The following is a 26,302-nucleotide window of genomic DNA, read 5'->3' on the forward strand; positions in this document are numbered from 1 at the left end:
TCTTTCCCTGCCCAGCTCCCCTCCTACTTCTTCACCCTGGCCAGGAGGAGGCTAGGAAGAATCTGCACTGTACCATAGCTGCTCCTTGCAACAGGGTAGGAGCAGCTCAGAAGCAGCTCTGGGACTCCCCTGTGCCTGCTTCAGACTTCTCCAGCTGGGATGTGGAGAACAGCCATGCACAGATTCCTCCTTCCCTGTGAAGCTCCCTGCCTGTGGTACCTCTTTGAAACAGGTCTGCTCTAGCACTCCCTGACCAGCACTAGAGAAGGCTGCAGTGCTTTGAAGTGTTCCCGCAAGGAACGGCATAGAGGCAGGGATGTGTCCCCTGGGGGTACTGTTTCAAAGAGTTTAACTGTTACATTTGTTCACATCATAAGTAAGTGTGAATTTAAGACGCTGGTTTTGATCTTGTAGGCCTTTATAGCAATTTGGGGTCTAGGTATAAAATCAAGCATTTAAGCTGCAACCTGTGACTGGCACATGCTAAAAGTTCCCTGATTTAGGACAGGAGAGATGGGCAGTTTCCATGAAGGTACTCGGTTTTTGTTCTCCCCTTCAGTTTATCCAAGCTAGAATATTTCAGCCTGTGCTGACATTTTATTAGCATGTGCTTTTTTTTTGTGACTGATTTACGAAGAAAGCTAGGTAATTCAGAATTTCACTTGCTATATTTTAAAGGAGTACAAAGGACCTAGAGCCACTAAGGATGAGTACCTAAAAGACAGGTCAAACTCATGCATAATAAAAGCCTATTATTGCTATCATGGTGGTACCTAAAGAAGTCCTCAGAAGAACTAGGGGTCCTGTATTAAATCAGTGTATATACATCAATTTTTAGTTAAAACATCCTCTTTATGACTATGATTTTCTTTCTGAAAAAAAAATGTTATTGAGTTTGGAGCTAAAGTGCTAGATTTACAGCACAAAGACTGAAGTCCTTTCTGAACCTGGTTTGGGCATTAAAACTTACCCTACCATAAACAGAAGATTTTATAGGCTCTTATACAGAGAGACTTACTACAATAAAAAGTATCATGATGGGTGACATCTGACACTAAACGCACCTTGTCCCCTAGAAACTGGGAGAGACCAACAACTATGAAGTACCAAGAGATCTTCTCATACAACTGTTGGCCCTGAAAGCAAATGAGCAGCTTACAAGAGAAAGTCATTCAGTCCTCTGAGAGATCTCCCCCCCACATTTAAACCTTAGCTGTGTTATATTTGATTAGCAGTCCCTCAAACACTGCTACAGCTGGGAGAAGAAACTGTTTCATGACAGTTCCTTTAAATGTTTCCACATTTTAGATATGAAACAAACAAAATATAAAAAAATACAGAACCTCAAACATGCCTCGAAGCCTAGCAGTTGCTATATAATAGTAGCTTACAAGTGAAAGTTTCCCCCAAATCTGCAGCATTCTAGGCAAAAACGTTTAGATCAAACACACTGGTACAGTATTTATACAGCAAGCTGTCTTTGGAACAGCACTTTCATACTACTGCATTAGGAATACTTTAGGGTTACATAGTTACAAAGTTAACTGACAACAGCAAGTTCAAAGCAATCCTCCACCTACTTAAAAACTTAGTATGACTCTTCCAAATGGCAGGACTTCTGGAGGCATCTTTCAATTAGTGTCAAGACAGTTAAAAGGGAGGGCCCCATTATTTAACTGGAGTAAAGCAAGCAAAACAAAAACAAAAACTAGATCCAACTGGCAGAACAGAAGAAGTCCACTAAGGGTTTTAAAAACTAAAGTAATTCTGGCCCGATTGGTTAAATGAAAGGATCTTTGAGCACACTTGATGGAGATGTTTCTACCTGATATAAAAGATATAGGCAGCAGCATTCTGCATGTACAAGAATACAAACAAAAGTAAGCCCTAGAAGAAGTTAATATTTTAAGCATGAAGAGACAGCACTGTATAAAGACTTTGGTAGAGGCAGGATAAAAGGCTATGGATACATGTTGCCAATGTTATGGAAATTATAGTGGACAAGTTTGCAAAGGACCCATGTGGAGGTCAAGGTCAAAAATGAATGCAGGCAAATGAGAGGTCAGTCAGAAGGCAAAAAAGGTTTGAAATCCAGATAAGCATGTGACAGATATGCAAGTGAAAGATTACATTTAAAAGTATACTTGGTCAAGGCAAGTACCGACCCCAGAATGAGTGCAAAAGTGGTAATGCTTATACAAAAATGGTGGTTGGAGCTTTAATACAAGACAACTACAATTCTCTTGCTGAGAAAGACAGCATTAGCCAAGACTCTCAACATAATAGTAATCTTGGGTGCCGAGGAATGAAGTACCCAGAACTCACTAGCTATTTCTGAAAGTCTTGGCTGACAGAGAAAGCTTTAAAAGAGTAGGAGGTAGCACAGTAAGGGGCTGCCAAGATCCCAGGTGAAAAACTGGTATCAATGGTTTGTTACATGAACATGGTCTCACTTGATTGTTAAAGCACCATTGGCTACACTCTTCCACAATGTGACTAACAGGAACCCTCACAGTAGTAGCTGGTCATGGCCAACTTCTTTGTAAAACAGGGATATTGATACATTTTTAGAATATGGTAGCAAATAAAAAGGGATTTGAATGTGATAGGATGCCAGGTAACAATTGGGACCAGAGATAGCAAGGTTTCATATGTGGAGATGGTAAAAAAGTGTGTTACAATAAAAACACCAACTGTGTGTGCAGTATGTGTATACCTCTTATGCTTTGCAGTCTCCATTACTAGTAATTCCTCTTCAGCAAATATGAACCAAGCAAGGGGCAAAGGCACGCTCCTGCCTGTTAACACCTTGATGTCAGGTAACAAATAGTATAGTTTGTACACTATTGCTATCTAGAATTGTTAAGTGGCTGTGTTTTGACCATCTTTTCAATTTGAGTTTAAAAGGACCAATCTCCCCTTTTATTAAGTTCAGGCCTTATTTTTTAATTTAAATGTTCCCATTAAATTAGTTTGTATGTAGACGATACAACATTTGCTATCAGTATAAAATGGATCCTGGTAACAAATCTAGTTTGATTTTTTTCAGTTACATCCAGGCTCAAGCAAAAGGTTCAAGATGAATCTTGTACCAGATCCAGAAAGGGACAAAAACCAGTATAGAACTAAGCAGCTTTCATATGCTTCTACCCAAGTCTCCACATACAGGGGAATGTGATGGTGTTGAGAGATTAAGCAGGTCTTCCACCATCCTAGCTATTCCTACTCCCCACCATACTTTACTCCAAACAAGGTTTGTTCTTTTACATGTGCTGCTCCACCTACCACTAACTAATCCCACCAGACTTTTCCCCCCCACCGCTTCCATGGAAAAAAAAAAGGGTTTAGACTGTTCCATATATGAATATGTGAAGGACATTCAAATAAGATAGTTTAAAACTGGAATCCTTTCAAAGTTTGTGCATTATTGTTTAAAATTTGGTATCTAAGGTCTTTAACTATTGGGAAGAAAAGCTCAAATGAAAATTGAGATTCAGATGCAAAATACGAGCCAATATTTAAATAATGCCAATTTCTTTATTTTGCACAGAACTGATAGGAAATGTGCAGCAGTCATTTACAAGCAAAATTTACTGTGTGCATTAACCTTTCTTTATACATTTCACATAAAATTTGTTTTCATACATTTTTGCTATGTAGAGAGGTCCACAACTTATGTAATAAGTTTTAATGTTTCAAAGCTTAAAGCAGCAGAAAGGAAAGGGAATAAAAGAATAAATTTCTCTACAGGTATTAAGAAGGACAATAAGATGGGAAACAAGTTTCAAACATCTGTGTCTCATTTTTAAACGTTTTGATTTTGACAATCAGTTCTCAAAACACAAAACAAAAAGCCCATAAACACTAATCCAAGACCTATTTCAACACTTCCCAATAACTAATGCACTGTTCTGGGCCATTAAAGGGTGCTGACAGACAGGGGGGAAGGGGGAGGAGGAAGGGGGAAGAACACAAGAAACCTCGGCGCTTTACTGAAAGAGGAATCACGTCAGTTTGACCCACCACTCTAGCATCTGTATAGCTTGCGTGTTTCAGTGGGGCTTTTGGGGGCTTTTTTTCTAGTAGCTGATTGAATCAGTTATTAGATAAAAGCGCCAAAAAGCCCTGCTGAAGCACGCAAGCTATACAGATGCTTGGTGAGCTGGGTCAAACTGATGCAATTCCTCTTCTGAGCATGTGCTGTGCTTGGTCTGGGGGCACGCCGAGCTGAAAGTAAAGCACTGTTTTTAAATTTTGTTTCCACGTCTGTACGCACCCAACCAGATATTTTATGCCATGATTCACTGGAGAACCAGTTTTTAAGCCTATATTTTTCTGAGGTACAAGTCTTCTCTAGAATCAATCACACTGCCCAGCAATGAAGATAGTAACTCCACTGCCTTTTCCAGCAGTATTTTGACAGAATTAAAACTGTACGACAAGTCTTTCAGCCACTCACCCCCAAAACAGCCACTCTATACCAAACAAAACGTCACCATGAAAACCCTCGCAATCAGAAGCCATACCATTAAAACAATTAGTGAAGCCAATTAAAGTCTCTAGTAATTCATTTTAGAACCAGTCAAATCTGTTTGCCAGGGGGTTAAAGGAAATATTAAATGTTTTACAGGCACATGCAACCCAGGAACACTTCAGTCTTGAGTCTTTATGCATTTGAGTACGAGGCCAACTGCCTAGATAGGTATTAAAAGGCTTTCAATTATAAACATAGTATTATTACCATCTAATGTCATTTGTAAATCACAGCAGAGGTGTTAAGTCTAACTGGCATTACTTTAGCTGATAGAAAACCATCGAATACACACTGGATGTTTTTTTTTTAATTTGGGTCCTTTAAATTTTTTAAAAATATTATCATCTTGTCCCATGTATCCCTCTATTTATGGTTATTGACCACTACCAACAGCTCTGTTTTCAAGGTTTGGAAAGAAAAATAAATAGTTCTGTTCTAGATTAGGTAGGAGGTAGCTTAAAGGAACCTTATTAAAACACTGAAAAATGCAACTGCACTGGAGTACCAAAGTTAAATGCTGAAGTGGTCTCCCTTTACAGCTCTAAAATAAAATATGAATCGTTAGAATAGGAAAAAAAATAAAGAGCCATATTTAAAGCATTCCATTATCTTCATGCAAAAATTCAGCACTAAAAGTTCAGCAATTTAACTGACTATACGTCCAAATTCTTTGTATTAATATAAACCAATTTTAGGCTTCAAGAATAGCAAAATAGTCTGTTGGTTTAAAATTGCAAAGTTTTGTGAAGTGTCTCTTTTTAAATCAGTTTGATTTTGAAAACAAAAGAAAAGATGAAAATGAGTGAGATGATAAAAAAGTTAATTGGATGTATAGCCTAAATACTGATTCAGGATTACCAATTGGTAAAGCAGTCCTGTAAGTGTTCATTTTCCAATGACTGATCCTTGAAAACATTCAGTTTGACGGAAGCAGTGCTGTTGGAGTTTGTAGACAAGATTCAAGAACACCCCTGGCTTTTTTAATCCTCCATGTAAGTTAAATGCTGGAAGCTGGAGTCCTGCTGCTAAACTAAATGCTGCTTCTATTTTTCCTAAAATTCTCTAATATTGATATGGGCTTTATTGTTGCTTTCTGCTCGACTGAAAGGAATTTCATGTATGCTTTTCAATTAAATTCACTTCGCAGTAAAAAAAAAAAAAAAAATTCTCACACAGGGCCTTGTTAGCATGTAAATTAGTGTACTAGGATACAATAATAGGTTCATTAGTGTAAATGCAGCTTTCAAGGCCTAGCCTACATATAGGTTTCATACTGATGTAATTGTTAGCTAAGGATAGTTTTCCCCCACTCCTCTCCCACCCTTTACCAGTACAGTCCTCTGTGTGGGTGCTGTTTTACTGATGTATTAAACCAGGCTGGCATATTCCTTTATAAAAACTATACCTTGTAAGAGGTATGGGCATGTGAACAAGTTATCACAAGATAAGCTTGGGTGTGAGTTTACAGCATCTCAGCTACTCTCTAGTAACTGACAGTATATGCTGGCTCTTATCCCACAGTGAGGAGGAGATAGGTTGCCCCTCCATGAAGGCAGGATAAAGTACAGACAGCTAACATGCAGTAGCCAACCCATTGTAAGCACACACATTAAGCTTACCTTGCAGGAATTTAAGCAATCCTTTATAAAACATTATTATGCGAGTAGAGGCATCCACACCCTACCCCACGGTTCTACTACTTTCCTGTGTCTTTCTTTGGGCATGTCTAAATGTACTAAATTGCCTGAAAAGAATGATTTTTTTTTTTTTGTTAGAGGGGCCTGTAGCTCAGAGACCCAGCTGAAATGCCAGTTGCCAAGAGCTGGAATATTAAAGATGAACTGTAATAAGCCAAAATATTGTAGAAGAAACATTCCCAATTCCTAGTCACAGACCAGGATCTCATTTTGGCCAGTACAGAAACAAATTAACAAAACAATTTGGTGTATTAGTAGGTAGGCCAGATTTGGAGCAGTCAGTATATTTATATGGAGATGATACTTCCAAGGATTGTATTTGGTGTGGACAGTTAGCTACAGTTACTGGAGAGCAAACAGACTCCTTCTCAGCTGAGAACCAGGCAATAACAACATCTTCTGTAATTAGGAAGTCACTTAAAAGGTAGTTCCGATTACTTTAGAAACTATACCATGCAACTTCCAGAAGAATTTTTTCTGGTTTTGTTACTAGAAGTTAGTTATAATGGAAGTTATATGGAAAAACTGTTCCATCAGAACAAGGATATTTATGGGCATTATGCCGGCATTCTCAAAACAGACAGGGAAAATGCACTAGTGGGCATAAAGCTGTGACTTGTTAAAAAAAAAGTGCCAAGGAATATCTGCCTGAAGGCAATTAAAATGATGCGATTTTAAGAATGATCTTGCAAGCCCATCAGAGTTAGGATCAAAGTCTTATTACACAGTTGGGATTATCTGCTTTGCAACACTCCAGGATATTTTAGCCATAATGGTTCATAAAACAGGACCATAACCCTGCCACTAGCCTTGGTTCAGGACAAAACATAGCAAGTCAGAACTCAAGAATAGCTTTCAGGGTCTTCAAGTGTACATTTCACTTAGTGCAAAAGGTCTTCTTCCTTTCACCGAACTGTCATTTTAGTGAAATAGCCCCAAAATGCAGTTTAACAAAAAAGAGAGTAGGGAACCTCTCTTATTTGTCTAAATTAAAATTCCCTTTTCCCTCCATATTGAGTGCTAATTTGAGGCACCCAACATCTTTGTTGAGGACAGCTTAAAAAGCTCCATACATTTATTCTAGGCTACAAATGCTACTGTTTTTTCCCCTAGGGAGAAGTTTAGAAAAAAATATGGAAACCCTAAGCCCCTGACAAGCCTCTTGTAAAAAAAAGAGAGTGAAGAAGAAAAAAAAAATTAAAAGTCTACACTCAAGTAGCAAGAAGACAGCACATACTTCCAAGGTCACTCTATCTTTAGATTTAAAATAATTTAAGTGTTTATGCAAAATGGCTGCAAAGATCATAACAGTGGCAATGTCTCATGGAGTAACTTTTCTCATCCTGTGACTATAAACAGTTTGGAGTCCCTTTTTCTTAAGCTGCTAGTTAACTTAATGCACAAACAGTATTCAATTTCTCTCCTTCCTACAGAAGAACCTGCTGAGGCAAAGCTACTAGAATAGGCATGGGAACATACTAGTTCCCAAACCCTGAAAATAAATGGTGTATCAGAACATTTTTGTCCATTTAGCCCTCCAGTTACAAAGCCTGCTGCAGTATCATAGCAATCAAGCCATGAACTACCATATTAAAATCAGCATTTGTTTTCACAGGACATCACAGACTGCACCTCTCAGTGTGGATGAATCCTCTTTGCTGACTGAATGTTCATGACCATGTGTATAAAATCAGCATAACATTAAAACCATTTGAAGCACAGAAATAAAATAGCACTGAAAGTTGTAATACGTAGCAAGTTTGTTATGTGTGGAAGGGAACAAGCCAGCTGAGGCAGCCGACAGGTGGCTTTATCCCTTTTGTTTGCAGAAATTACCATAAAGAATATTTTGCACAATGTTTTTAAACTCTGATGAGCACATGCATGTCAACTCTGGAGTTGCATTGCCTACGCTTTCTTTAAGTTCTCATGGAAGGCCAAAACCTGGCAAGACTGAAGAATCAATATCTTGGCATAAAATTATCGGGCACAAAATACTCCACCTTCCTTATAAAGCTCAATGTTACAAGGCTAAGCACCCATTAAACCTTCTGAAAAGAAGCTGAAAAGGGCTTATTTAAAACAATATTTTTCCCATAACAAATCCTAAGATAAGTCACAAGTAGCATTCTAGCTTTGATAGCTGGCTACTCTCTTCTTCCCACCCTGGCTCAGAGAAGCTGAAAAGAATGAACAAACTGGATCATGTTCATGGCTGCCCTGATTCACCTACCTGATATAGGGATCCCTCCCAGACCTGTGCTGTGCTGTGGTGGGAGATTCAAGTCCAAGAAATTACTATTTGAGGTGGGATTTGCTGTGTGGTTCAAGTGCATGATGTTATTGCGTGGGAAAGCCATCCAAGGATAGCGAGCTGCTTGGCCTGGAAAACTGAAGGAGTTGTAAACTGCTCGGTGCTGCTGAAACTGTGGGAACCTCTGTGGCAAGACTGGAAAGGTGTTACTGAGAGAGTTGGCATTTGGGGGTACAGCAGGATGCAGGAATCCGGAGCCTGACCCTTTGGCGGTTGTAGTGTGTGGGGTAGGGTTCTGAAGAGATGTGGGCGAGAGGGAAGGTTGGTCTTGGACTGACAGTTCCTTCTCAATCAGGTCTGCTAAGGCTTTGCGGGTGATATCAAAGGGGTCAAACCCTAAGTCGTCCTCTTGCTGTTTGGAGGAACCAAACCCAAAAGCCGCTTGCCAGTCTGTAGAGGAGGATACTGGGATGGTTTCTGTGGGACAGAAAAATTATATTTAATTATGCATACTTATTTCCTTAGTCCTTAAAAAAAGGGGGGGGGGGGAAGAGACCATTTTTAATAAGGCAGTATTTTCAACCTCAATCCAATTAAATGTTAATATTATTTCACGCTATATACCATTTACAACACTGCATCAAAATCATCTGCTACTTAAATTAGCATCCTATCTTCCTGTTACACCTAACTAGGGATTTGTGAGACTTTGAGATCGTAATCTTCTGTTTTATTGCATGATCCACCAGAAACAAACAGTCCAAGTTCAGTACACAAACAGAGCCTTTAATAAATACCTTTAACAACAAAAAACAAATACATACAGTCCAACTAAATAGATGCTCTTACTGAATGTTGAGTTTGTACCAGTAAAAGATCTATCCACTAATACATTACTCAGTGGAAGTGTGACTAAGCAAAAAAAAAATCCTTAGCCTGATTAAATAAAGGTTCTGTTCATTTCAATATTTTGCTTTTAGCTCTACTGTGCTTCAGGGCTGCTATGCAACAAATTCTGTAGGAGGGGAGCAAAAATCTGGCTTCATTGTGTATTTAAATAATTCTAAGCAAGCCTAGAAACTGATTGTTGACAATGCATAAAAGAAGCTGAATTACTTGATTTCTTATCAAAGTGCACATTTAACACAAAAAAGCTGTAGAAAATAGCTGTACTAAAATAAATGCATTTTAATGACTTGCAGGCATGAAATGCCCAAAGTTACTTCCTTGAATTTCTATTCTTTCTTTTTCTCATGCAGTTGTTTATATTTAAAGCTATTTAGCTCATAGTCTCCATGAATGCTGGGAATGGTCATTAGATTTTGAAGAAAAATGCAGAGAATGTATTGAAGAGAAACATTTTGAAGCCTTTATATATAAAGGCAGTCTCTCGCTCATCTGCATCATCTCCTTCTGCTGACAGCGAGAATGAAGCCAGTGTAAAACAGACTACTGGAAAAATTATTGCTTTAGGTGACTGGAAAATATTTCTAAAGTTGCTTATTTCACTTCTTGAAAAAAATTGGATCTATTAACTTTCACATTAATCTTGAGCTGGACATTCGACGTATGCAGACAGATGGACACACACTATGTATAAAGAAAAAAGTTTTAAATATGAAGGGTCAGTTAATTAGCAACAATGCTTTTGACCATCATCATTTGACACTGGTGAGGGAAAAAAAATCCTTTGGGAGATGAAGGGGAGGAAGTACAAGTGTTGCCTGAAAGTTCTCTTCCCCATGTTTCTCATTCCTTGCATGCAGTCTTTCAACTTGCCATACCCCACACAGTTCCTTACTAACAAGATTATAACTTCAAGTAGGTATGTAGCTTACCTTTTGATACTTAACTCATAAACAAAAGTTATGCTGATCTTAAATTAAAATGACCTGAAAATAAGTCCCTTTGGTTCAACTAATAAGACTTTCCAAGATGCAGAATTCTCCAAAAACCAAAATTCCTATAAAGCATTTGTGCACGTAAGCACTTTGTAGTGATCAACAACATAACACAATGTGGATGTACCAAATACAGAATATGCCATTCATGTAAGCAGGAAAGCAACTTAGGTTATGTTACCTCTCTACCCAGCACTAGTTAGGCCTTCACTGGAGTACTGTATGTAGTTCTGGGCTCAACATGTTTTAAAAAAAAAGGACATGGAGAAGTTAGAGGGGGTCTAGAGGCAAGCAACAAAGATGATCAAGGGCTTGGAAGGCAAGTCATATGAGGAGAGGCTGAAGGAGCAAGGCCTGTTCAGTTTATAGAAAAGGCGTTTAAGAGGGGACATGGTAGCAGTCTTCAAATATGTGAAGGGCTGCCATAGAAGAGGGAAAGCACCTTCTCTCTCTTGATGCAGAGGACATGGACCAATGGCTTGAAGTTGCAGCAAAGTTAGTTTAGATTAGATTAAATATCCAGAAAAACATCTTAACTGTAAAAATAGTGAGGCAGTGGACTAGACTGCCTAGTAGGGCTGTGCAAAGCTTCAGTCCCCGATTCAATTTGGCGGAGATTCAGCCCGATTCAGTGGCCGAATCTCCAAATCTGAATTGAATCAGGAGACCCTTTAATCTCTGAATCAAATCAGAGCCCCCCGAACTGATTCAGAGAGATTCGGTCAGAGAGACAGCTTTAAATGTTTTTTCTACATACCTCTAGGTAGCAGGAGGCTCATGAATGCTGCAGTACTGGGGCGCACGGAGTGTCCCACAGAAGCGCAGGAGGCTCTCCAGCGTGCTCGGCAGCAGACCCAGAAGTGGACCAGAAGCACTTCTGGGTCCGCCAGGGAGCGTGTGGTGGACTCCCTGCACCCCCCCAGCTCAGCGACTGGTGCCTCCTGGGTCTCAGGGGGCAACCGGGGTCCCCCTGTGGCTGACTGCTAAGCTGGGGGGGGGTGGGGGGTAGGGGAGCTCCCCGCATGCTTCCTGGCAGACCCAGAACTAGACCAGAAGTGCTTCTGGTTCACTTCAGAGTTCGCTGCCAAGCACCAGGGGGGGCTGCACTCCTGTGGGATGCTCCATCCACCCCAGCATCACAGCATTCACAAGCCGTGCCTGGTAACCCAAGGTATATAGAAAAAACATTTAAGGCTGTGTCTATTTCGAATCAGCATTGAATCGTCAGATTTGGCAGAATTGAATCTGGGACAGTGATCTGAATCAACTAATTGAATCCCTATCCCCAATTTGGGCTGAGTCCAAACTGAATACAGCACATTTTGCACACCCTTATTGCTTAGGGTAGTTGCAGACTCTCCATTGCTGAAGGTGTTCAAGAGGCTGAACAGCCACTGGTCGAGGATGACCTAGGTAATAGCTATGCCATGGATATTTCCTATGATTCTGGGCTCTGCTAGTTGCTCCCCTCCTCCCCACCACCTTTTTCTGCTATATATCAGAATATCATAAGCCTCCCCAGAGACAATGGGTGTTGGCTATAGCTAAGAATGGAGACTTCAACTGGGGTGTACCAATTTTCTTGCTAGGAGTAAAGCCGGAGCATCCTGGTAGAGGGTCTAGCCTCACACTCAGGGTCAGACAGATCGCCATATTTGGGGTCAGGAAGGAATTTTACCCTATAGTCAGACTGGTATGAACAGTGGGGGTTTTAGCCTTCCTGTGGCAGGAGGGACATCGCCCTCTACCCAGGACTTCTTGAGTGTATTACTGATATTTTATAGAAGCAGGACATTGGCTGCCATGGTTCCCCTGTTTTACCAATGGCAGGTTAGGGTGTTAGAGGTTTATGTTGTGTCAGGGTGGAGGGTGGTCTTACACAGTTTAGATTATGGTTGTATGGGATGGTTTGGATAGGGATGATCCCGCTTCAAGCACAAGGTTGGACTAGATGACCTCTGGAAGTCTCTTCCACCCCTACTTCCCTGTGGCTCTAGAATGCAAGCACCTTTCAGATCCTACAAGTCAGGCATATTTGACAACTCTGAAAGCACAAAAAGTCTCTAAAAAAAAAAGTGAAAAAAACTAGCTATTTTCATAGATTTTCATAGACATCAGGGCTGGAAGGGACCTCGGAAGATCATCGAGTCCAGCCCCCCGCCCAAAGGGCAGGAAATCAGCTGGGGTCATAGGATCCCAGCAAGATAAGCATCCAGTTTCATCTTGAAGGTGTTCAATGAAGGCGCTTGAACCACCTCCGGTGGCAGGCTGTTCCAGACCTTGGGGGCTCGGACAGTAAAGAAGTTCTTCCTTATGTCCAGCCTGAAACGATCTTGAAGTAGTTTGTGACCATTCGACCTCGTCATCCCTTGGGGCGCTCTGGTGAACAAACGTTCCCCCAGATGCTGGTGGTCACCCCTGATAAACTTGTAGGTGGCCATCAGATCACCCCTAAGCCTGCGCTTTTTCAGGCTAAAGAGCCCCAGGGCTCTCAGCCTGTCATCGTAGGGTCTGCTTCCCTGACCTCTGATCATGCGCGTGGCTCTTCTCTGGACTCTCTCAAGCTTCTCCACATCCTTTTTGAATTGTGGAGCCCAAAACTGGACACAGTACTCCAGCTGCGGCCTCACTAAGGCCGAGTACAGGGGGAGAATGACGTCCCGGGATTTGCTTGAGAGCAAAAATAAAAATGTTTGTGCACTCCCTGCTCCTCCATTGCAGAAATCTATTTTAATCCGTTTTTAAAAACACACTTATTCTCTAAAGCAATTGGCTCCAAAATGTGGTACCTCTACTTTTGCTATTTACACACTCTCCTTTTTCATCCCTAAAGCTATTTCTTTCGGATTTGGGGGTTCCCAGTTCCTGTCATCTTGCTTTAGTTCAATCTATTCTAGATGGAGCTTTACCTGACGATTGCCTAAAAACGAGGCGCTGAACGCCGCTGCTTAGCGGCGTTCCTGTCAGAGAGTGCATTTTGCACGGGTTCTGTGATTTGGATTGACATACCACTTGTTTCTGTATAAATATGAACTCGCCATTTTCTCAACCTCCTGAAACCCTCAATATTTTGGATCTTGGAAATGGCCCGTCTCCTTATATGGTACTGGAGCAGCCGCTAAAGTTAGAGAGAGAGTTTTGCTAAAAGCTCTTTCCATTCTGGTGTTAGAAAGGAAAAAGGAGAATTGGCAATTGGGAAATTCAAGTGCAACTGCTTTCTCCGCTTGGTTCAGTAGAGGCAGAGTTGCTTGCTGGCATTCAGAACTCACTCTCTATTCTCCAAATAGTTTTGAAAAATAACAGGGTTCAGAAGGATGCCAAGGTGGGCTAAGTGGAGAAACGTGAATGTAGTGGGTAGGGTGCGTGAGAAAGTCTGTTACTAGAAATGGATTTACCCTGATCTTGCAAGCTGCTCTGCAAGGGGGGATTCCTGCCCTGCAGGAAATCAATGGGGTCTGTGGGATGGAAGGGACAACCCAGCTTTTGGCATATTTTCCATACTCTATGGACCCCTGGATTTGCAGTTTAGTACATCTACACAAACAGCCATCTATCTTATTCTCATCCTTCTAGAACCACATGAAGGCTGTCACTCCAGCTCATATGTTATTCAGAGTTAATTCAGTGTCTGCAATTTTAGTCACTATATATGGATAACTATAGGAAGCTGAGTGGGGCTCACTCCGCTACATACTGTACAAATGTTGTCAGACACAGTCTATTATGTCCAAGTATTGTGTCCACATTTTGCAATAGTTTTAAAAAAAGCAGGCAGTAGTTTCCTATTCTTTTGGGCTCACAGCATGTTGTCTGCTGCAAATCTCTATTCACGTTCTTACAGGATAACACAGTGGTGTCACATTCATCATTAAATGAATTAACCGTTAACCCTATATTTACACTCCTGCTATAAACAGAAGCTTAATTTGCTGCACTGACAGTCGGTTGCGTGCCATTTGTATCTTTTCTGTGCTATTTGGTATTTATATAGCACTCAAAAGTCACTAAATGCTTTACATATTAAAAAATACAAGTCCCCATCTGGAAGGGTTTTCCACCTTATAGCTCAATTCTGTATATTCGTGTACTTCTCATAGGCGTTCTGGAAACAGAGGTCTTGCTGAATTAGTTCTTAGGCAGCATTACATATATAGATAATTCCTAATTATGCTATATAACACCAACACCAAGCCCCTCTTTTCAACCATCACAGAATGAAAAGGAGCATTCCTACTTCGGCAGATGACAAAACAAAGCAGAGCAAAACAAATACACATTTTCCAGGGCAGATTTCACAATTGCAGTATTCCAGCTGAGCAACAGCTGGTTGGAAGAACAAAGCTGAATTCTTTTAGGGTATTCATTCGTGACATTCCCAAAAAGGAAGCAAGACAGATGAGGGAGAGATACAGCTCTTTACAGTACCTTGGCTCATCTTCAAGTGGCACTCCACTCTGCATCGGAAAAGAATTGCACCTTGTGTGCAAGAACAAGTGCGATCTTCTTTAGTAATGCTAGGAACCCACCATGCTCAGAGCTGTATCGGAGAGAGAACCAGGATGCTCTGCGTTCAGGCCCAAAGATTTGCCTGTGTCAGCAGTGGGTCACGCTGGACTTTTCTATGGGGCTATTCAAACCTTCCTGGCTGTGGCCTAGCAAGCTGCTGAGGTCATGCAGGCCTGATCCACCTTTGCTGACAGGCAGAAAACACAGACACTCATCACTCTGACTGTAGCACTGCCCAGTGTAGGAGGGTAGCAAAGCCGTCCTTGAGAGAGTGGAAAACAGCACAACTTTGAATACACACTGCTACCCTCTCTTTTGCCTTTGCCCCTGCCTTGGTATAACAAAGAACATTTAAAAAAACCCTTACATTACCATATGCAATTTAAAAAAATCTTGTAGCACTCTTAATTCTCAGTTATTTTTCATGTATGCACTCTTACGTAGTCCTGATTCATTATTGCTTTTGCTTACATTTCTCCACTTCCTTGTTGGCTGCTTATTTAGAAATGCTAAAAATAACCCCAATGGGCTTAGTTTATTTTAGGTGACCAAAGGCAAAATTAATAACCCCCACCTTACATACCATTCCACGCTTGTGTAGGCAGAAGCTACACATTATTAAACATGGTTTCAGCAAGTTGTATTGATATATTTTTCTTAAAAATACAGGATATTTGAAATGCACAATAAGTATTAAAATATAAATCACTTTTAAAGAACAAGCAGATAATGTACTTGGGAAGCAACTACAGTAGTAGTTCTATTTCCACGTCATTATAGCCATCAGAAAAAAAGAAAGAAAAAAAGCAGCAAAAAAAGGATCCTAGTAACTAAACCACTCTCATACCTGATGTGAAGAGGCTCTGTGGTTCTGGTGCTGTTGGCCAATCGTTGGAAGTCTGCGGAGAGCTGGGAAATGGGGGAAGCCCACTTGGGATGGGGTTGGGATGCCGAAAGTTGTCTGAGAAGAGCGACTGTGACTCTGTTACAGCCCCTTCAAAGGGAGACCGTGCACTATGATTGGATGAACTGATGGGTATAACTGGATTGGGTTTTGATAAACCAGGCGGTGGTGAAGGTGTGTCACTGTTTGATATCTAGTGGCAAAGGAGAAGAGAGAAAACAAGATATGTATCTTTACACTTAAGTTATGTATTCTTTATTTAAGCACCTTTAAAAAAATTCAGGTTAAAGACTGAGGAGAGGGGGTCTGATTAAATACTAGTCCTCTGAGCACTCAGTGTCAAGTGAGCTAGAAGCAGACTGTTTTTTAACAACATTTTAAAGTTAGCTATCAGTTATCAGATAAAACTTGCATAACAAATTAATATTTCATAAAACATCTGCTTCTGAAAAGACAGCTTGCAGTTGGGCTTCCGTATTATGGAACTAAATCAACTGAATCTGTTATACTTTCAAACCATACCTGCTGTGAGTTGTCACCATTTCCTATACTGAGAGAATCTGTAGGTTTGTCGATAGGGCTGGAGAAAGGGAGGGGAAGAAAAGAAAAGAAAAAAAAAAATCAAGTAAGATGTATGCAACCAAGAGAATCACCAAAGTACACAGAAACAGATTATTTCATGAGTATTATACCACTAAAGACCACACAAAACCAAATTTCAGAAGGTGATGAAGGAAAATCCACCCATTTACTTTCATAATCCACTCTGCTTGTTCCTTTTTTCCTGTGGAGCAACAAACCAAAAGATTTAAAGTGTTCAGAATGTTCTCTAGGCCAGTGGGGGTCAACCTTTTTCGCAGGTGTACCACAAATTAGCCCTGCACCTGTCCCAAGTGCTACCCAGATCTCCTCCCCTCCCCAACCTGCTGTTCTCCTTTTCTGTTCCCTGCCTTGTGGCTCCCTACCTGATCAGCTGCTGTTTTTTTGTGGAAGGGGGGGTTGGGAGGGGTGTTGCTTCTTGCCCTGGGCTCCCTGCCCGATTCACTGCTCTTTCTGCTTCCTCCCCTGTTTGCTGCTGTGCTGCTTGTCCCCTCCCTCATCTGCTGTGTGCCACATAGAAGCTACTCATGTGACTTGTAGCATGTGTGCTACCAAGTTGGTCAGTCCTATGCTAGGCCACTCAAACAATAGGATTCTTGTGTTACTGCAGTACTGTACCCATTTTCAATCTTAAGTATATTATCCCTAAGTCCTGCACATTCCATAAAAACAGATCTGGTGCCTCAGTTTTGCTATTTCAATGACCAGTGAATAATATCCTCAGCACCACCAAATGCATTTAGTGCTAGAAAGAGGTACAAGCAACCACCTTAAATACTAGTGATATCCTTTAGATTTAAAAGAAGGAATCTGGTGGCATCTGCAGTTTGAGATTTGCTTAAAGCTGAATTGCCAGCGGCACGATATTGTCAGAGGAACTACTAAAAACAAAAGGGAGTTCAGTCTCCGAGAAACGGGAAAAATCTGAGTGCACAAGTTTAAAAAAAAATGGTAATACAGAGAAAGAAGATGGAGGCAATGGAAATAATAAATAAAACTTAAGAAAAAATACACCACTACAATATTCTGTTAAGTCAAGAGTAAAGTTGTTTCCTGTAAAACACAACCTCAGCCATTCTAGTAGGCATTTTGACAGCCATAAGTGTACCAATTATCTAGTTTAAAGGCATTATGGTAGGCCCACCAAGTCTCTGTAATGCAGCTTTTGGGCTTTCATCTTATCCACTCCAGTGGATGCAGTGGTCTAGTGAATGTCCAGCTGAGCAGCCATAAACATTTGCCTTGAGGTCAGAACTAACATGATGAGCTTATGAAAATTACAAGCTCACAGTTCAATGTACAGCATCATCTAAAGGACATTAATTTGTATTATTTTTGTACCAAGTACAATAAAATAATTAACATTTAGTGCAGCTCTCTAAACCCAACTGAAGTGTCCATGCATTTTGGTACTGTGAAGTCTGAATACTTTATGCTGTAGTCACTTAATCATTTGATATTATTTGTTTTTTCTTTTTACAGTAAAGAATTAGTGGCCTAGGCTTAGAACAGTTTATTCTTTCTTCCACTCTGATTATGTGCAAGTCAGAGTACTGAAGAACAGCAGCAATTTCTGTGCCCGTTGGTTAACCATCACCTTACATTCAGTATTAGAACTGAGCCTCAATTACTTAAAATCTTTTAGGGCAAAAAAGAGAGTCACCAGTCTTTTGTAAGTCTGTTTCAACTGGAAGTCCCTTAAAAATTAATTTCACTCTACAGTTGAGTACGTTCAATTGCTTTAAAAGTAAATGCTCCCATATTAGCATGCTACCATGTGTGCTATGGCCCAACTACAGAGCAATAATTCTGTTGCAAGCCCTTCATAAAGCATTCAGCCTTCCATAAGGGAAAGATTTAACTAGAACCTCAGTCCTACAAAATGTTAACAAATCATATACTTGGCTTCAAGTAGCAACAATATGGCTGCTTATGGCAATCGGAGTACCAAAACCAACACAGATTATACTTGGGAGCTACATAAAGAGATTAAGTTAAATGCCGAGTAGGTTTTAGAAGCTCAGGTAACATGAACAAATAACGCTTGTTATTCATGGGTCACTGTTTTAACATTCTCATGTAATGTGTTCCATCAAGAAAGATGGAACAACATCTTAAATATCGCTCATTATTGAAATACAACCAAATCTGGGGGGCAACATAGCTACTATTCAGCTATATGTAGAACCACCACTCGAATTAAACTATGAACACCTGAGGTAACTAGAACTGGGGGAAGTTTAGATGCAGAATTATCTGGCATTTGCCACAACTTCTGTTGGTATTTCTACTCTTGGGTAAAATAGGCACAGGATTTCTGACCATAGCTAAGCGGGACTCCTCTTAATTTTCAATAAGAAGTGGCACCTTCAGCAATACAATGATCCTTATTCACCTTGTTAAGGCATTGGTTCAATATTAACTTAAAAAGAACGTTAGGTTCTGAATCAGGAACACCACATCCTGCAATACTCTGGGTTTTCAGAGTCGTCCCATCTAAGTTCTGAATAATCCAGCTCAGCATAGCTAAGGAAGATTTAGTGTAATCAGAATTTAATGCAATATAACTGCAAGATACAGTAAGATCTGCCCAAGATATATGATGGGAAGTGAATGTCAACAGCACTCTAAAGAAATGCAGGGGATATTGAAAGAAGAAAAAATTGGAAGCAGGGAAAGTGTCACTCATGGAATGAATTACTTCCTCTGCCCAAACAAAGCAATTTCAGTGGAATCTAGTGTGCTGCGATTCATGTTAGTACATGAAAACTTGACTACTGCCATAAGCTACCTAGAACACATCAAGGTGAAGAGATGGAATTTAAAATGATCAGTTTGGCATTTACCACTTTATTCATCACAAGCCAACTTCTCAAAAACAATCAGTTAAAAGGCTTCCTGATGAACTATTTAAAAAAACCCTGTTTTGTCCTTGAATTTTTATATTCATTCAGACAAGTATGGCGCTTAGCTCTGGCTAAGACTATGCTGTGGACAGCTATGGAAGCTTCCTATGCCCATAGTTCTGTCAACACGTCTTAGTTCTTGCCTGTACCATCATCTACTATTTGGTGCCTATGGGTCTCTTGAACAAACTGCCAACGAAGCAGTATTCTGACACAGGCAAGGCTGAGCTGAAACTCATTTCTTCATTTGTGACCTGATCAGGATTTAAATCCAGCTCTCCAACCAGAGAGACTGGAGAATCATCCCTCCACACCAATTAGTGAGAGAGAAAGAAAGCTAGCTGAAGTATAAAAGGCAGCACAATTACCCGAAATCTGAGTCTGCACCATCTGGAGTCATGTGTTCTGGGTCTGTGCCATTTTCTAATATAGGAGGCGTTTTCCTGTGTTCCATTGTTAAACCGTTGGCTGATTTACTTGAACTCTGTAATGATGGCCAGGCATCTTTGTTATTACTGTTGGGTCTGGAAAAAAGCAAGAGTAAAAAAAAAAAAAAAAAAAAAAAAAAAAAAAAAAAAGAGTCAAATTTAAAAAAAAAGTTTTAAAAAAAATAAAAAAGAGTTCAAGTTATAAAGAAAGTGTTTAAAAAAAGTTTTAAACACTGAGGAAATGAATCCTCATGCCAGACAGACCATAAGAATGGAATAATCTGGGCAGCTCTCACAGATTTTAAGGCTGATGAATAAAAAGCCTCCTTGGCAAGAAAAGAATGGGAAGAACTCTCCATTTTCTCCAGTGATTAGGTAGGTAACTGGGTCACCGACAATGGAGTCCAAACATGTTCATTTGCAAAAATCCATTTTGACAGCTTCAGATATTAAAAAAAAAAAAAAAAAAATCTATAGACTTGCTCCAACTTAATGTCTTCACATTATCCCAGAAGTATTCACCAGTTCTCTTAATCATGAACTGCCACCTACTGTGGTACAGTAGATCTTCTACATCCCCGACATATGGCCAAGGATTTTCCTAGGCTGACTTGAGAGTGTAAACTGAATCTGATTGCCAGTATGACAGTCCATAGCATCATCAACAGACCATGAGGCCAGCCAGGGCACCTCATTTTAGAACAGCCTATCCAAGTTATTTGCCCAACTTTTTTTTTTTTTTTTTTTTTTTTTAAGATTAAAATGAAAGTCAAGTAGGCTTCAATCCAGAGTATAGTTGATCTGGAAAGAGGACCTCAAAGGAAGTTAGCTATTGCTGTAGGGAGGCATATTGTCAGAAGGCAATATTTCAGCCAGTTTTCATTTCTCTCCATATAGATACACTTAAATGTCAATATTTTTGTTGTCAGCATATACCACAAATCTTAAATCCCATGTTTTCTACCTTCGGTTTTTTTTTATTTATCTGCCCGCCCAACTTTGAAAAACAGCATCCCATTTGGAGGCAAGCAAGTGCTCAGTGTACAAACATTTCCAGTACCATGTGCATTTTTAAAAGAAAGCCAAGAGTCTGAGCCTCTTTCTGGTCTGCTTCATAAGTGATTAATATGAAATTAAGCCAGTCTGTTGCTACAGTAGAACTTCAAGTCTTATTCATTTATCTTTGAATACAATAGTAGTTGTCCACATATGTTATTGGAAAATATTCCATTTTGTTTTCAACTACCCTGCTCTAGGCATCAGTTCCTACATACACCTATAAACCAGGTGAAATCTTTCAATTATGTACACAATCTCATCTTCACTCTACACACCTTAAGAGAAGTTGAAAAAAGGCATCCTTTTTAAAATCCTTCTCATCAAATGATCAATTAAAAAAAAAACCTTTCATGGCATGTGACAATTTATTCACCATTCCCCAATCTCTCCCAGCCACAAAAAAATTTGAACCATAATTTGAATCTACTAGGACACCTTAATGTTGGGTGCATTTCTGAAAAAAATAGAATTAACAAAAGACTAACAGATTAAGTACCCCCTTAGTCCAAAAATCACTACTAGGATGGAATTTATTTGAAGTTTTGTCCAGAATAAGAACTGGTATCTTGCCTCAATAAAATGGCAAAAAGCAGCAAAAGAAAAATGTGAAAGTTCTTATGATAGCTACAAAAAGAGTCATTTTCCACATGGACCAGTAATCCTCATTCATTACATACTCATGATGGAAACATCTTCATATAATAAGGAATTTTGGTCCTTAAGACACAAACAAAATATGGAAATGGAAAAAAAGTCCCACAACGTTTTAATTACCCACTGATACCAATCAGGACCCAACTTTGAATTAGTTCTCATTTGTAGATTCTATGTATGCAGCTATACTTATGACTGCATAACTATGGAAGGATATGCCAAGAGATACTTGTACAGACATACAAACACAGGCAGAAATTTCAGCATCTGCCTTTAGTACAAGTGGGGAAGGGAGTGGGGATGGGGGGAAGAGAAACAGTGCAAAAAGGGACTTCAAACAGGAACAAACCTGGCAGGGGGGGAACAGGGAGAATAACAGTGGTCTTTACCAGTAATTATCCATGTCCTCTGCTATTAATGGAAGTTTGTATTTGAATATAAATATGGAGCCCTTGCAGCTCAGATTCTGCTTGATCTCACAGTGAAAACTGTAATTCTAACTCAGTTATGAAATATGTTGAGGCACTAGATTCTAAATTCAGCCTAGCATGAGAAAGGTAGTGGTATACCAGTGAATAAGACATAAATGAGAAGCTGATCACATAGCAGAAAGCTGGGGAGTTAGCCATTTTCATTAAAATAGAACAGACAAGTCAAGTTTTACCAGCTTGAGTTGCATACAACAAGTATCAATCAGTGTTTAAATGGATTCAAAATCCCATTGGTGGAGGAGGAAACTGCACTGTCAACTCGAGACAGTGCTCCTGGAGTCGGTATTAACCCAAATTTGTATGTGGTGGGGTCATTCAGATAATTAAAATTCAGACCATTTGCAGTCATGAAAGTATCATGGTACTTTTAATAAATGCCAGGATGAAGCACTGGTATACCAGATTTCAACAATCAGAGATGCTTATTAATGACTCAAATCTGTGTTGCATTTTCAAAGAGCAATTCTTTACTCCCTGTATTCTGTCATCGTGTGCTAGACATCCCATCAAGTTTCAAGTCAAGCAGAGATGGTTTAGACCTTGGATTTAAAACCATCAACCACTGAATACTGCAGGAAGTGGTGTTTAAATTTTACTTAGCAGCAAATTTCTACAGAGTCAGTAATGAACCAGTGCCCAAGGCACAACAAGGTACCGCAGTCTTTCAGACAAGGTAAAACTGGAGGTCCTGATCACTTCCAGTCATTAAAAATCATGACACTTCCTGCAAGAGCAGGGGTAGATTATCCAAGCATCCTAGTTAAATTCCAGCTGTGGTACCCCCCCTAGCAGTTTCCCTGTATACAGTATTTCTTCCTTTTAAGCTGTAGTGCAACGTTGCTGCTAATAGCAAACTTCTGTCAACATTCATTTCAATAGTTGGTGAACTGACCCAAAACAGACTCAAATCCTGGATCAAAAGCACTATATATAATAATGTATATATTTTTATGTTTTTTCCTCAGTATGAAGGTGCTTTTTTAAATAAAAATTGCTAATAACTCCCAAGTATCTATCTTAAATTTAACATTTTTACCAAGCAGATAAAAGCTATCAAGTAGCTTTTTCAAAGAGACCCTTCCTCCTTGCACCCTTCTCCCTCAAAAACAGATGTAGTAATCAAAGTAAGAGGCACCACTATGTTTCCTAGGCACAACAAAGTATCTTTGCTTTGCTATCTTTTCAGAGGGAAAGAATTAAAAGCTCATTCCACACCCCCAGCACTGAATTACCTGAAGTTTAGTATCCAAATCTAATCAAAATGTGTTATACACCAAACACGTAAAATCACTTGGACACTTCAGCTGTAACAGCACAGATCACCCTCTTATCGCAAAGACAGACATGAAATATTTGCCAATTAACAATATTGATTCACATACTACTGCAGTAGTAAGAGTTTGGGTGCATACCGAAACAAGGAATTAAGAGATAGCTAAAAGGAAAGTGCTGCCAGCCAGCCTGGCATCAGTACTTACGCATCATACCTCTGCAGTGCTGTCACTTTGTTCTTGTTCTTGTCAACTGTACCCGTAGACAGCTGGAGGAAATTGGGATTTAGTTTGTACAATTCTTGCAGTAGCTTCTGTTCATATTCCTGGTGTTTACCCGCCTGGGAAAAAAGTTAAATGCAGATGGCATTGGATTATAAGCACATACTCCTTTCCCCTAACAATAAGTGTTTAAAACATCTTGGGCATATACTAAGGTTTTGCTTAAATAAATTCAAATTGGTGCTCTTCAATCTCAGTCAAGAGGTTGTTCCAGGCAGTCTGAGGCTCACATACAGGCTCACTTAGCTGGCTAAATCTGGCAATCCACTAGCTGCTCTGAAAGCAAAATTTATCCTCCCCCACTCCCCTTCCCCTCTGACAATTTCTCTGCTTTGGAAGTTAATTTGCTGAAGCCTTTCACTTGAACTGGAGAATAAGGTGTAACCACTAGGATACCTTCCAAATAAAACTAAACAAATTTCCAAAGGAAGTTTGCATTTTACATCTCCCAACCAGATTAAGCTATTTAAGGGTAGAAAAGGAAAGAGGAGAAACAACATCTCTTCATTTCAGAATTCCTTTCCTGTTGCAAACTCCTGAATTTCAAGGACTATTTCAAAAGCAATTACACTGCTACTATTAAGTTGCATGAAAACTCTGGTTGAATGGGAGCTGTTCAATGAAAGAAGCAGATTTTTGGGCAGAAGTACTAGAGGGAGAGAAATATATTACTTTCAGAAATTGGGGAAAGATTTCTCAACCTGGAATTGTTCACACTGCAGAGAGAGTGGCTTTTTGGAGGGGGTAGAGACATTTGATTCTTTCAGTTCAGAACTATTTATGTTAGCAGAATATGCTTAGGATGGTTTTTTTGAAGTTTACTCAGAACCCAATGCAGTGTGGCTTTGTTTCAAAAGTTACGTAAAAGTGACTGGCAACTGAAAGGGATTCATGCTAAATATTAAGACTCTGCTTTTCCTTCTCTCGTGTTTCAACAGCTAATTGAAGGAATCTGATATCACAAAATACAATTTTTGCAACTTAAATTTTAGTACCTACCACCATCATTTTAATTTTAAATAGTTAATGTTGTCTAACATCTATAATTGCAAGTGGGAAGAAATGAATTTAACTGCCATTCATTGCATGCAGCATTCCTAGACACTATAACAAGCACAACAGAAAAAGATATAACAGCCAATAGTATCTACTGCTGAAGAAAACTCCCCACCCTTTTAAAATCGTAAATATACACTTAATACTAATTCACAGTTTCAGAAGACCACTTAGTTTTTGGCACAATGAAGAAAGCTAAGACGCTAGTAAATTTAATTTTATTCAGTGCCAAGACCTCAGAGGAATATTACCTCACAACTTAACTAAAAAGCAATTTTTTAGCCTTACATGTTTAAGCAGCAAAAGTATTGCCTCATTTAAAATAGTCTCCAAACAGTATCCTATTAAGGTTCACTCAAAGTCAGTACATCCACCACTTTCACAAGTGCACAGACACTTCAATTGGTATTACATACATGACGTCACACTTGTTAACACAAACCTTTAGACTTCTCCAAAGGAGACAAACTTATTTTGCACTCATGCCACTTACACACTACACTGAACCAGACTCAAAAAGACAATCCTTCAAAGATCACTTTGAAGCTAGTTATCAGCTTTCAGGGACAGAGAGAGACCTCCTTATTCTCTCCCTCTTTAAATAAAACACTTTTCTGAGACATTTGTAACAAACGCTGTACCTTTACAGAAATATTCTGCTGTAGCACAGTTACACTCATAGCATCTTTGTACTCTTGCAGCTACTTAGCACCCTTTTCATCAGGTGCAGAAGATGTAATCAGGAGTTTTTCCTAAAACCGCCATTTAAACGTTCTTACAATCCCATTGACTTTCCATCTATTGAGGAATTCCTTTTCTGAGCCCACAGAAGCACCATACATAAAAGAAATGTAGCCAATTGCACCACCAGCTACATCCAACTTGTCAAGTAGCCTTTTACATTCTGAAGAGAATGTTCCTCTCCGTGTATCTACCTGCATCTCCTCTTTTGTGAAACTGGCTGCTTCATCCCCCAGCTCATGTAGATACATGCAGTCTGGTTTTGGACACTGCATATTCTTTAGGAAATAACTGCAGTATTTTGTTGTACCTAAAGAAGCCTAAAAAAAGGTGGGGGGGGGGGGGGGGGGGGAAGAGAAAGAGAAGTCATATTTACAGTATAGGAAAAAAAAAACAGTTAAGTCAATGTCAAATTATTGCACAGCTTCCTAAAATAAATCAGTTTAATCTAAACAAGTTTTTTTGAGGGTTAAATATGAAGCTAGTGACATGAGACTAATAAAAATCAGAATTACTTCAAGTAATTTATGATCTAATAAAAAACAAAGCCAAGCATGAGTAAATATTATTTTCATATCTATGAAGAATAAGAAAAAAACCCTTCAAATTACAAGCCTGTATTTTATTACTCGGTGTATTCATTCCAGAGCCATTCCTCAAAGCATAAGATAAAAGAGTTTAGGGTCAGGACTCGTAGGTTCTACAGGTGGTTCTGCCACCAGCTTTAGGAAATCAACCTACATATCCATTTACCTCTGTGTGAAAAGGCAAAAAAAAACATACCTGCCTTCCTTACAGGACTTCCTTAGCATGTTTCAGCTACTGCAAAAATCCTACCATGAAAGGATCTCTAGAATCCGCCTAGGCATAGGTGATGGGTAGAGGGTGTATGGGGGTGCATGTGCCCCCCCCCCGGAGAGACAGCACTCTCAGCTTAGGCGATGGGCAGGTGGCGCGCTGGTGCCCCGCACCCAGCAAGAAGTAGCACTTCTGGGCTCGAAGTCTTGCCGGGGGGGGG

General features: G+C 39.7%; 1 protein-coding gene across 8 annotated transcripts in view; it reads right to left on the reverse strand.

Annotated features, from left to right (window-relative positions):
- CNOT4 (CCR4-NOT transcription complex subunit 4) overlaps positions 1 to 26,302 on the reverse strand; it is a 101,228-nt gene that overhangs the window by 19,891 nt on the left and 55,035 nt on the right. For 3 of the 8 annotated variants that reach the window (XM_014520224.2, XM_014520226.2, XM_025204797.1), the window contains 6 exons: positions 25,479 to 25,604; positions 23,413 to 23,546; positions 19,671 to 19,826; positions 16,319 to 16,376; positions 15,740 to 15,989; positions 8,465 to 8,962 (listed from right to left, as the gene is read on the reverse strand). In XM_014520224.2, the coding sequence (XP_014375710.1) occupies positions 8,465 to 8,962; positions 15,740 to 15,989; positions 16,319 to 16,376; positions 19,671 to 19,826; positions 23,413 to 23,546; positions 25,479 to 25,604 (1,222 nt within the window). The remainder of the gene's footprint in view (positions 1 to 8,464; positions 8,963 to 15,739; positions 15,990 to 16,318; positions 16,377 to 19,670; positions 19,827 to 23,412; positions 23,547 to 25,478; positions 25,605 to 26,302) is intronic. The other 5 variants (XM_006024204.3, XM_006024207.3, XM_006024205.3 and 2 more) reach the window with 3 other exon arrangements.

This window comes from Alligator sinensis, unplaced genomic scaffold (genome assembly GCF_000455745.1).
Source record: "Alligator sinensis unplaced genomic scaffold, ASM45574v1 scaffold166_1, whole genome shotgun sequence".
In the NCBI taxonomy this organism is placed as follows: Eukaryota; Metazoa; Chordata; order Crocodylia; family Alligatoridae; genus Alligator; species Alligator sinensis.